The sequence below is a fragment of the Copadichromis virginalis genome, linkage group LG1 (genome assembly GCF_057382275.1).
Source record: "Copadichromis virginalis isolate Kocher_CV1m ecotype Utaka linkage group LG1, C_Virginalis_male_GT1.1, whole genome shotgun sequence".
In the NCBI taxonomy this organism is placed as follows: Eukaryota; Metazoa; Chordata; class Actinopteri; order Cichliformes; family Cichlidae; genus Copadichromis; species Copadichromis virginalis.
This window is the reverse complement of record NC_140618.1, coordinates 13,079,455-13,092,604: the sequence shown is the minus strand read 5'-3', so window position 1 is coordinate 13,092,604 and position 13,150 is coordinate 13,079,455. Positions and strand designations below refer to the sequence as shown.

Sequence of the window (13,150 nt, the reverse complement as noted above, 5' to 3'; positions counted from 1 at the left end):
CTTAAACTGATCCTTGGCTAAAGTGCACCTGCAGACTGCGTTTAGCGTTTGTTCCTGTTTGTAATACAGAATAATTGAGGTTTGCTGCAGTGGAAAATTCCATGTCCAATTTCATGTCAGGTAGACCGCCAATCACATTACCTGAATTAACCTCCCAGCCATGGTTGTCCTCCTTTCTGTTCACCATTGCTCTTTTCATCCTGTATAAGAATCTATATGTATCCCTAAGGAAGGAAATGATTTATCCCAGGCCTGGTTGTTCATCTAAAACTGCTACATTTAAAGAAACATGAGCATTCAGACATATTCAAAAATATTTTTGGTATTTAAAGTGTTGTCAGACATTAACAGATCTAAACACTATTCAGAAAATATGGTAGATTCTTGCTCTTTCTACCCCAATTGTTACAAGGCAGAAAGAAAGAAAATGAACACAATTCTTGATTATTGACATTTAGATTAATCTCACTTCTCTTTAAAACTTCCCATTGAAAGTCTTAAAAAAAACCAAAACTTAACTTTATCGTCAGCAATAAAAGAGCTATATCTCTGAGCAAAATTGATCAATCTTGCTCTTATGGAAGTTTAAAGCACCCATGAAGCAGCTGACCAGTCCATAAGCTCTACTGGGAGTTAAAGACCTCAGGTTTAACCCAAAATGTGCTCTCTGGTCCCAAGCCAAAAGCATCCATGCAGCAGACCAAGAAAATTAAAATGCTCCATCAATATTCAAATGTGCTTGTTCTTCAGCAACAAATCACAGTAATATTGACCCAAAATGTATCGCGTACCAACTTTCGTGGCAATCCAACTAAATGTTGGAGATATAATGATAAAACAATGTCAAATTTGAGGTCGTACACAAAGTGGGTGTATCTCTAAAAGATCATAAGGATTATCCCCCAGATAGTGATGGATTAAAACACCAGTCTTCATCACTTAAACTAGAGAACCTTTATTAAATAATTCATGGTCAATTTCCATGAGGTCTCAGTTTAATATTTCTCATCTCAAAAAAAGAACTAGTAGACCATTCCTCTGGCTTAGTGTGCATATCAAGGCTGACCTGCATGGCAGGACAGGGGGAGTTATCCATCTTCCCCTAAACAGAATTTCTGAGTGGCAGGACCAGTGTCAGTCCACTTTTAATTCAATCATTTCAAAATCTAAGCAAGCACGACTTCCAAATAATTTATTTTCATCTTTTAAATTCACAGGTTCGGTTTGTGTCATCTCTTGTTTTTCATGCTACTTTCCCCATGATGGGGAAAATATTTCTGAATAAATTGAATTAAAAGTAAAGTGGACCCAGCCCTGGATTTAAGAGTGCTGAAACTACAAACAACAAATAAAAACCCAAACTGCTGATTCTCTGCTCAAACTGCAACTCGTATTTGAACTGACAACCATGAAATATCCATTTTAGGTAAACAGCAGTTTAGAAAAAACAAAACAAGATTGAAAAAGCATAACTATGTTTAATAATATTGCCTTTATAAGGGGTCGGAAGATTTTATCTTCCATCCCCAGCTCTTCTTCCTTGAGGCAAATGAATTCACTCTTACTGAAGACCGCCTTCACAGAAAAAATGACAGGTTTTGATGAAAAAGTGCTTTTTGTTCTGTTCACTCGGTAATTCAAAACCTAGAGCAGTATATTCACTACACGGGATAGATTATTAATGCAAAGCTAAACCATGTGAAACAAAAAAAGATGGGTAAACACACTGCATGTTGCAGAATCATTTGTACAGTGAGAGGGCTTTACATGCTGGCAGTTTTGTTTTCTGGTTGTAGCCGACATGAGACAGTAGCAACTTTGGTAGTCGGTGCCCTACTAAGATTTTTTTTTTTTTTAAAGAAAACAAAAAAGGCTACAATGTCATGTGCAAAAAGTACAAATGCACTTAAAGATAGACCTGTCTGAACTTTCAAATGAGGAATAGGCAGGAACGGGCAACTACAATTAGGAGTTGTTAACTAAGAGCATTCAAACCTATGAATATGTTGTGACTATGTATCAAAACTTCGATATACAGTGAGTAAATAGCTGACACTGTGGAAGCTTAGTTGCAAAATGTCTATCTGGCACTTTCAGTCAAAAATATGAGGGTATACATTGGTTGTGAATGACAAAAATGGCAAACAAATTTCTATCACATTAAATGTAACCAATGGCTCTGCAACTGCAACTTTTTTCTTTTTTTTCCTCTTCAAATAACTGATACATACACACAACATACAGATTTCACTGTCCACCAGTGAGAGTCTGAGCCGGTAAGCGTAGTTATCCCAAAAGAAGAGCTTCACACCGTGTCAACTGTTTCAGTGTCTCGGTTATAAGCAACAGAGTTGAAACGTCTCCTTTGAAGCACTCCTCCTCCTCCCTGGCCTCCCATCATAGTCCGCCAAGTCTGGCGCTTCTGGAAGGAGGCCAAAACTAAATGAAAACCCCTTTTCCCAGAGTCTCCCAAAGTCTCAACAACAATTCTGTAATTTCCTTCTGCCTTCAGAAACAAAAAAAGGAAAAAAGTTTTCTGGTCCATCGCCACTCAAGGTGTAGTGTAGCTGCTTGTATCCTTTCCAAAATTGTAATACTCCTCCATGTCCTCCATGTTTGCTGTAGTGAGTTTAGTGAGGTTTTGGGAGCCACCATTGTCCATACTGTCCGGTGCTGTAAAGGTGAAGTTCTGTCCTTCATATTCCCCCTGGCTGTCCATTTCTGGAAGAACTTCTGGAAAATACAAAAAGGCATTGACTGACATTGGCCTGGCAACATGGCATGACGCTCATCCAGCCAACTCCCATCTATTAGAAAAGTGAGGTTTTTAGCACTTCTGAGCTAATCCTGGACAATGTAATGATCTCAACCTTGCAAACGTATTGCATCAGTGAATTAATCTTATGTCTTAGACTCAAAACAAGCAGAAATTAGTCAAATAATACATGTCTACAGCAAAAAGAAGAAAAACAAAATGGGCATAGTGTGAGTTTGAGCACGGGATTGGTATGGTGACACCAGTAATGCAGGAATGTTCCCGGCTGTTATGGTGAACAGAGAGTTGGGCCAAAAGTTAACTATTTAGGCTGAACCGATCGGTCCATGTTCTAACCCTCTCCTATGGTCATGATCTGGCTGATGACCAAATAAAGTTGCAAATACATGCGGCTAAAACGAGCTTCCCTAACCTTAGAGGCAGACTGTGGAGGAAGTATTAAATAAGCCACTGGAGGTTGCTTGGTCTCACCCAACTGGGAAGAGATCCCAGGGTAGACCCAGAACTCAGTGGAGAAATGATATACCTCATTTGGCTCGGGAACGACTCAGGACCCGCCAAGAGGAACTGGAAAGTGTTGCTAGGGAGGACATTTAAAATGCCTGCTTAACCTGCTGCCACCATGAGCTGACTTTGTATAAATGGAAGATTAATAGGTGGTTGGGCAGATGGATAGAAAAAGCTCACTTTCAGCTCCATATTTCTACTTCTTCTTTGCATTCATAGTTTAAAATAATCCTCATTTATCTTATACTGGGCTTTGGTGTCCCCCGCATTTGAAACAAGCCGTTTCAGATCTTCTTGCTTTTAGGCAACTTTCCTCTGACTTGTGGCCTGATGCAAACAGAACGTCTGAACAGGAGGTGCCACAGCTGTGTGCCTGAGATGACCATTTTAGGGATATCTGCTCTCACTGACACAGATTCAAGAGTAGGAAAAAAGACTGTTTGGAACAGCACTTGGGAGCTGTGCGAAGCCTGAGCTTTGGCTCATATGGGATTACGGTACTTGTACATGCACTGATGTCATTAACTGAACCTTCTGCAAACATCTACTTTTGAAACAGTATAAAACACCTGGCTAATGTGCTTATCTGTAAATTATTATCCAATATTAGCGCAAAAATAACTGTAAAAAAGGTGCAACATTTTTGTTGTTCTATGACATATGAAAGTTTGGCCATTTTTAATATAAGGATCCATCCCTTTCACAGTAAATGCATATGATAGAAAGTAAGGTTGATATTAATGTTAAAAAAAAGTGAGCCTAACCTTGTCCTTCTGGTGAGACATCCATGCCGTGTTTGACCTTCATGTGCCTGCTGAGGTTTCCTTTCAGGTTGAACTTACTGGTGCAGTAAGGACACTTGAAGGGCTTACTGCCAGCATGGAGATGCATGTGACCCAGAAGGTTATACATTCGGTTGAAAGACTTGCCACAAACCTGGAAAAAAGTATACAAAAAAAATAATTTAGGTGCACTGATATAAACAGAGAAAAAACTTATACCAGATGTGATAAAAGCATCCTGCCTGGCGATAGTGGCCTCTCGTGTCTGGGATTTTCTTCTCATTTAATTTTAGAAAACGTACTGATATCAGGTTATAAGACGCTTATGAGATGCTTTCTAGGAGCACTTTCTTCTCCCTCATAATCCTATTACGTTAAAGTAAATCGATAGAAACTAAAAATGCATCATCACAACTAATTTCACGCCAGTTAATTAAACAGCCCTGCACACTCTGCTATCAGTCTGGAGTTAAAATACGCACCTTGCATTTGAATGGCTTCACAGGCAGGTGGACGATCATGTGGGTCTTGAGGGTCTGTTTCTGGATGAAGCTCTTGAAGCAAACGTGACACTGGAAGGGCCTGACGCTGTTGTGGATGAGCATATGCCTCTTCAGGTTGGCAGACAGGGTGAACTCTCGGGAACACACGTCACACTTGTGGCCTTTCATCCCCTGCAGAGTGCAAAGAGAAGACAAAGGTCCATCAGTCAAATACAGCAATAGCTGTTCTGTTTGCTTCCAAGAGTGTGAGACGTTGGCAGATATACTGATTAATTTGAATGTGTGGGGTCTAAAAGCTCACTGCTTTTCCAAGTCATAACACACCCAAACCTGAGCACGCAGACACATATTTTCAGATTCAGTGTGAGTTTCACATTCCAGGCTATCTTTAAATCTGCATTGTGACTAAATTTCCTTACATTTTTTACCAAAGGAAAGAAAAATTACTGAGCAGTCAGCATATTTTTTTTAACACTTTTAATATCAGGTTAATGTGGCTGAGAGAGAACCTATTATGCTCCTATGCTATTCCAGCTTAATAATGTTATTCTTGGACTATAATAAAATAGCTTTGTATGTGTCGTAATACAAAACTATTTAAATTTATCTCACGCTGGACTTTGGTGCTGACAGCCAGCGTCTGAAACAAGCCGCTTCTTCCGATTTGCTGGCCCTTGTAAACAGAAGGGTCACAGAGCAGGTGGGCGGGGCTTTGGTGCTCACAGACAGAGCTGTGTGCTTAAGATGACCTAAGTAAAGACATCGGCTCTCACTGATACAGATCCAAGAGTATCTGTCTGAAACAACAACTAAATTATACAACTTTACCTACAAAAACAACAGCAAGAGTATAACATGCATGTAAAACAGGGTGGCCAAAGAGTCACCATCCTGCATACAATGTCAGGGCAATATTTTAATCCTGCCTGCAAGTTATTGCTCATTCCTCCAACCGTATCAAAATCTATGGCAGCCATTTTAGGTGTACCAAAGGAGATCACTAGAATACAGGAAAAAGGCCCTTTGAATCATCTTTATTCAGCTGCTGTAACGTTCTCAAACACATGCAGTGGGTCACAGGAGCAGACAACTGTCATCTAAGGCCTTGAGGCCTGTCTCAATGAATGTGCTGCTGCCTCCTGCACTCCACTCTGCAGTCAGTGTCAGTAGACAAAAACCTGCGACTGAATGAGCGGATTCAAGGCTATTGTGAGGAACAAATATGTATTACGGGACACTAGTGGGTCGAGAGACAGTGTTTGTATAAGCAGACAAATCTGGCAGACTGTCCGTCTGCCCACTGTCTGCACGGCAAATGGGTTGAGCTGACGTTGTCCACCAGGGGGAGCAGTGAACAGACAACCAGCTCAAACAAGCCACAAAAGAGAATATTCTCTCTCCACTGAGAACATTCACTGCTCTCATCACTTTCAATTTGATGATGAACGTGGCTTTGGACTTTTGTTGCCCCAGTAGAAAGCACATTTGAGCCCGTCCCTAGCAACACAGCATTTTCATTTGTCACCGTGTGGGATTTCTATCTGTCAGCTATCTTCTATTCCTTCACCCACTAGGCATGACTAAAAGTTGGGGCGGGAAAAAAAAGTCTCATTCAAAAGGAACTGATTTTAGAATAACCAAGAATGATCACAAATACAAGCACAAGGTAATCCGACGCACCTTCATCTCTCTCTTCCCCACCTGTGTGAAAGTGTGGGAAACAGCAAGGGTTGAAAAAGCGTGACAAGGAGATTGAAGGTCTTTCTAAAAATGCAACATTTGCCATATAATTCTACTATGCTTCTAATTTCCTTTGATTTTTCACCATTTTGATTAAGTGCTGTGTTTCTAACTGCTGATGAAGCCTTTGCAAAGATTTACCAGCATTTACACAGGGAAAATGGCATCAACGAAAACATATTTCACATGAGAATTGATACTATTTGCTTAACAACTCAGACTTGGTTTTGTTGCCATTAAAAAAAATTATTCAAGGCTAGAAACTCAAATTTCTTCTTGTTTCTATGACCCACCTGGAGTTTATTCTATTCACTGGGCAATTAACCACTTAAAGTGACTCAATATAAAAAAGAAAAATACATTTCCTCATCGTGACTTGTTGGCACTACATTATTAAAGATTTCAAATGAATGGAAAAAAAAGCCACACAGGAAAGTCTAGCATTACCATGTTGATGGAATAGTTTCTTTTTTCCCATCCATCCATCTTTTTTCTTGCACTTATCCAATTCGTGGTTGCAGGTGGGGGCTCGAGCCTCTACCAGCTGTTATTTTTTATAAGCATACTAAATCCAGGTGCTAAATTCCTTATATTAGACTGATACGTTGATTCTATTTTGACCTTAAAATCATGTGTTTTTGTAACAAGATGAATCTGACAAAGACAACAAAGGATGCCAGATAGGTGGATGCTCGTATCTGTTAACTACACTCAAGGCTTAAGGTGAATTATATATGAACTGCAGATGCAAATTATCTTTTTTATGTTAGTTTGTTTTGACTCTCTATTAAAAAAAAGAGAATCAAAGCATTCAATATTTTTGTACAAGCCAAAGGAAAAACAACCTCTCTGCCGAATACTGATCTACAGGTAAAATTTACAGCATGTGTGCAACTTGAGCAGTCAGATACCTTATGGGTGAGCGAGTGCTGACGTAGGTGGTGGAGTTGCACAAACTCCAGGCCGCACTGGGAGCAGGTGTAAGGCCTCGGGCTCTGGTGCTTCAGGAGGTGGTTCTGGAGCTGGCTACGGTAGGCGAAAGACTTATTACACTCGGTGCACTGGAAGGTGTGGGGACCCTGGTGGCTGGTCTGGTGGCGTTTGAGGTGAGCATAGGTGGGGAACTCCATGCCACATTGCGAGCACACATGGCAGCGGCCTCGTTCGTGCTTCACCTCGTGCGCTCGCAGTTCGCTGGGATAGGCGAAGCCACGGCGGCAGAAGCGGCAGCTGTAGGGCTTTACGTCGGTGTGTTGCAGCATGTGTCGCTTCAGGTGACTGGTCTGGGTGAAGCCCTTCTTGCAGACTGTGCACTTGTGAGGCCGCGTACCTTGGTGGGTTAGCAGATGGGTTTGGAGGTGACTGGGCTGCTTGAAAAGCTTTCCGCAATGTGGACAGGCATGCGGTTTGATGCCGTTGTGGCCCAGGATGTGTGTGACCAGGTTATATTTAGAGGTGTAGGATTTATCACACATGCGACACTTCCAGCGTTTCAAACCGTCTCCCACGTCTACGCAGTAGGATTCATCAATCTGGATGTTGATATCTAGCCGGTCTACTCTACGGCCACCGTGTCTACGTGGAGGCTGGGGGTGTGGAGGCTGGGGATGCTGCCCTGCCGCACTCCCGTCTGTCCACATCATACTCTGGCTGCTGTCTTCATACTCGCCCCCCATTCCCATCTCTGTAGAATCGTAGCTTCCCACTTCACTGGTCTGGAAGTAGCTGCTGATAGCTTCCTCCTGCTGTGTGGGTTTCATCATTGTGTTCCCCTGGTGTTCTACCTCTTCTTCATCCTCTCTACCACCTCGACCGTGGCCCCCCATCGGGCGCTGGGCCTGCAGTCCTCTGTGGCCCTGCTCCGGTCCCCTGTGGGCCACCTGGGGGGGAGGAGGGTGGACATGTGTGTTGGCTTGCTGCTGGTTTGTAGCTTCCCGCTCACATTCTGCACAGTTCTTGTTGGTGCCTCTCAGGGTGGCCGGATCTACTTGAACCAGACCACCTCTGGGAGCCATATTGTTCAGCATGTGGACACAGGAGGACATTCCAGAGTTCATCCCTTCCCCTTTCACGTGGGAAGAGGACATGTCACCTGCTTGAAGGCCATGACGATCGGGGACTACCATTTTCCCATCTGGATGCTGAGGCGGCCCCTGCTGCCACCGCCGCTGGCTGCAGCTTGGTTGCATCTGACCGTCTTCTCCCAAGTTTTCTCCAAGATAATCTCCGTTGGCGCCGATAAGTTGGTCTGCGTACTCGTAGTCAACTCCGTCTACTGGGGGTGCAGGGGACTCTTTTGGTTCACCAGTGTAGAAGCCGTTTGGTGCAATGGTAGCTCCGAATACTTCATTCTGGGAGATGAGACCTAGCACGGCGGCCTGGGCCAAGGACAGCACAACTACTGGATCTGTCTGTGTGCCTATGTCCACCAGCCTGGCCATTACCTTGGGCTCACATCTACCCAGGCGCCGGCTCGCCTCCTCCTGGAACAGGAAAGAGACAAACTGTTTGTAAAGAGATCAGCATTTTAATGTTTTTTATTGCCAAGTGTTGTAGAGGGGTAGGGCTGTGCGATATGACCAAAATCTCATATCCCGATATAAGACCTCTATCGTCCGATAACGATATAAATCACAAGAATTTAACATTTCCTGTAAATTCTGTGAATCTCGGGCAGCTCGACTTGCGGGAAGTGTTTCCAGCTGGGCGTCGTGGACCTGGAGTCGAGTGTTTTAACCGATGCATGAAACGATACATTTTTAGACATAAGTTGTAACGGCCGCCGTTTTCTTTGTGAGTATTTATTACACGGCGTGCTACGGGGAAAAGCCTGCTCTAACGTTTGAGTCTAAGGTTTATTTTTTAGCACCTGGCGGCTCTTTCTTAATTCTCATCCGTAAAAATCTGCATCTTTCACGTGATTCAGTTTATTTTGAAAAGTCTCAACAGGATCTTGAGCTTTATTGTGAAAGGTTTATGTGGAACATAAACAAGTGGACACGCAATGCTGTTATCATCGTTGTTGCTAAACACAACGCATAAAAACAGGCGCTTGTCGTCCGTAGTGTGGTTATATTAAATATAAGAGAAAGAGAGAACTTTAAGAAATGAATACAGCCACTACAGTGACCATCAGAACCATGAACAAATATTGCTGTAAAGAGTTTATTTTGCGACACCACGAAACAAACGATAGCGTAAAATGAGACGATAGACGTTTTTATATCGTCATCCGATATATATCGTTATATCGAACAGCCCTATAGAGGGGAACAAAAATCAAGCTCAGTGTAAATTTTTATAAAGGCAGGAAGTTATGTTTTCAATGTGAACTACTGTGCACCATCCTCCACTCCATTAAAAATGAGCTACTGAAGAAAAAAAGGTGGTGAGACTCATCTGATCAGATTATTTGAGCTAGTTGCTGACAGAGAGGAGAAAAAGTAAGAACAATTTAGATTTTCAGGAGCTGTTTATTACATCACTAGAAAGGATGCGCAAAAGCAGACATTTCCTCCCACTGAGGCAAATCTATCCCCAAATCACTCTTCCTAGTACAAGTAGTCAACCTGAATGAACAGTGTCCAAAAACAAACCTTCAGATCTGGAGAGACAGGAACTATGAAAGACAGCATCCTAATCCAACGTGCTAACCGTGTGTGTGTGTGTGTGTGTGTGTGTGTGTGGTGGTGGATTAGATGGCCTACTGATCTCCACACAAACACACATTCAAGTGCAAGAAAGAAAAAAGAAAAGAAAAGAATGAAAACTGAGCAAGATTAAGAAATGAAAAAAGAATAGAAAAGCACAAGATAAGACAAAAACACTGGAGAGCAGAGTGAGAACAGAAGCAGAGACAGAGATGGAGGGAGGGAGGGAGAGAAGCAGGAAAAAGAGTGAGCGAGTGAGAGCTTAGAGCATGCAAGAGTCTAGTGAAAGGGAGGAGGGAGAGGAAAAAAAGAAAAAAAAGGAGAAAATGTAAGGTAAAGGGAGAGTGAAGGAGAGATAAGGAGAAGGAGGGGGTGGGCAGGAGGGAAGGAGGAAGGCTGAGAGAGAGACACACACATAAGAGAGGGAGGGGGAGGAGGAGAGGGCTGAGTGAAAGAGTGAGAGGGTGAGTGTGAGGCAGCAGGCAAAAGAGAGCAAGAGGAAGAAAGAAAAAGAAAGACATGTAGAGACAGAGGGAAAGGGAGGGAGGGAGAGGCAGTGAGCAACCAGGAGACAGAAGGAGAAAGGAAAATGCCAAAATGAAAGCCAGACACTCAATGAAAGATAAAAACAAAAAGTGAAGAAGACAAAAAGATGACACCGAAGAAGAGTTTGGGAGAAAGATTTTTTTTAAAAGCTCAAACAGAGATTGCGATAAGTTAATGCAAGTGGCAGCTCTTCATTTAGAATAAAAAAGACTCCACAGAAAGGAACTTTACAAACAAAAGAAAACCAGATACAATCAAAGCATCTCTGATGGCAGTTTTCTATCTGTATCATTTCAGCTTTGCCGGGATCAAACCCACGTTGCCCACCACCTCAGCAAACTACCACTTAACATGCTACAAGCGAGAGCCAGTGAACTCACCACGCTCCTCCTGCTGTGAGGTTTCAGGTGCTTCAAGGATCTCATTCTTCAGTGCGAGTGTTGAGTGAGAATAGACTATGTTTGCCTCCTATTTATACGTGAGGGATGTGAGGAGGCGGAGCTAACGCTACCCTCCGCCTCCTTCTCTTTAGTCTTCAGCACAGTTTCGGTAGCGAGTCTGGTCGCACCAGCGCAAACACAGAGCAGACACTAAACAAACCAAATATTCTTGCAGCCAAATGAGCACGTGTGGCCAGTAGGTTTAAAAACACACGCATACACAGGCGCAGCACTGATGCACAAGGTTCCTTGACAGTCCAGTAATCAATAGGTTAAGTCACATCAAAGTCAAAAGACGCACACACCAACAACAAAAACAAGATCAGCATCATATCCGTCTGAAATTATGGCTCCACCAAAGCAACTCGCCCTCCTTTCTTCTTTCTTTGTGTGTCATTCTTCATCTTTGTTTCTGCACATCCCTGTCTGTCTCTTTTCCTGTATCTGCAGCTGAGTTCTTCTCTGTGTTTCATCCATGCATCCCTGCGCCTTCCCCTCTGTATCTTTTCACTCTCTCATTGATCAAGTGAGGTTTACGAGTATGGGAAAGTGTTGGAAGATTGTTTCGTGCACAGTCTCGGATGTGAGCGTGTTACATGAGAGAGGAGAAAGAAGAGAGACGGTGAGAGAAAGAAAGAGATGGAAGGTGACTGACAAGGAGATGAGCAAATGGATGGGGGGGCAGGAGGAGAGACTGAAAGGAAAGAATACTCAAGGAAAAGAGAGGGGAGGGGGGAGACAGAAAGAGAGAGAGAAAAAGAAAGGAGACGGGGGGATGGGAGCAGAATGCGGTAAAAGAAAAAGAAGCAATGAAAAGTAAAAGAATAGCACGGAGATATTATTCTGCTTGAAATTATGCATCAAACAGTCCCATGGATCACACGCACATGCATACACACACACACACACACACACACACAAAATGAGCTGCTGATTGACGCCTGAGGAAACGTCAAAGTTCAAGTGTGAAGAACTTTCATCTCTTTTCACGTCATCTGACGACCACGGCACCTTCAGTGAAATGGGATGCGTGGAGAGATCAGATAGATGTTGAGCGGCGAGACGGTGGCCTCACGGTCCACAATGGTCATGCATATCCTGCCAATGATGAAAGCGAGACAACGCGAAAGCTGCAAATTATGGAGCGAAATGAGAAAAAGGGCGACAGACATATAAAAACCTACATTCAGCATAGTGTCTTGTATGCACTTTGCAGGAAATACTTTGTACTGGTGTATTAGTCCACAAAGACTGAGGACTCAAAAAACTATTAGTGTTATTATCAACCAATCTGTTATTTTACTGATTCACGTAAATAGTGGGCCTAAGGTACCAACCTCGCTGTTTTTGTCAATAAAACTCTGATCACAGACACAAACGGGTCTGTCAATCACTTAATCATTTTTCCAAGAATTTATTTAAATTTTAAAATATGCAAAAATCTCATGAGTGAGTCAGTGGATGCTGCCAAAAATAAATCAACAGATGACTGTAATTGTAGACACTGGAAGACATTATTAATGAGTGTTTGAGCCAAAGCAGTGTTTGCTCTAAAACATACTGTGGGTACACAACATTCATTTCCATAAAAAGTGACAATCTTTCCTTCAATCAGATCAATCGCACATCACCCCCCTGTCGCAGAACACGTCTACAGAGACTGAGTTCACTCCAAGTACAGCTACTGTGTTTTTTATGAAAACCTAAAGTGTTACCCCTTTTCATGCCTGTAGTTTAGCTTTGATAGAAATTCTGATGCCTGACCAATACTAGATTTTTTGGTTCAGATAATTATTGAACTATCCACAAACGCTATTTACAGCACAGATCCATCCTGCCCTGCATCAACAGTTCAGGCCAGGTGACGTGAAGGTGTGGGGGATATTTTTTGATACACTTTGGGCCCTTTATTACCAACGATTATCATTTAAACAGTATTAAAGAGTACTGTTACCATGCCCATCCCTTTGTGACCACCACACATCTTCTGATGGCTGTTTCCAGCAGGATAACATGACGTGTCACAAAGCTCAAATCATCTCAAAATATCTCAATCTTGTTTCTTGAATATGAGAATAAGTTCACTGTACTTAAACGGTCTCCACAGTTACCAGATCTCAATCCAACAGAGCACCTTTGGTATGTGGTGGAATGGGAGATTGCTGTCACGTATGTGCAGCAGACAAATCTGCAGCAATTAACGCCA

The 13,150-nt window shown here is 42.6% G+C and overlaps 1 protein-coding gene across 2 annotated transcripts in view; it reads right to left on the bottom strand.

Annotated features, from left to right (window-relative positions):
• Nucleotides 1-1,458: 1,458 nt before the first annotated feature.
• znf710b (zinc finger protein 710b) overlaps nt 1,459-13,150 on the bottom strand; it is a 29,094-nt gene continuing 17,402 nt past the window's right edge. The window contains exons 1-5 of one of the 2 annotated variants that reach the window (XM_085451356.1): nt 10,885-11,467; nt 7,220-8,791; nt 4,548-4,739; nt 4,048-4,219; nt 1,459-2,733 (exon numbers count right to left, since the gene is read on the bottom strand). In XM_085451356.1, the coding sequence (XP_085307482.1) occupies nt 2,552-2,733; nt 4,048-4,219; nt 4,548-4,739; nt 7,220-8,791; nt 10,885-10,929 (2,163 nt within the window). In that variant the 5' untranslated portion in view covers nt 10,930-11,467 and the 3' untranslated portion in view covers nt 1,459-2,551. Of the gene's footprint in view, nt 2,734-4,047; nt 4,220-4,547; nt 4,740-7,219; nt 8,792-10,884; nt 11,468-13,150 lie in introns of those variants that run through there. The other variant, XM_085451364.1, reaches the window with a different exon arrangement.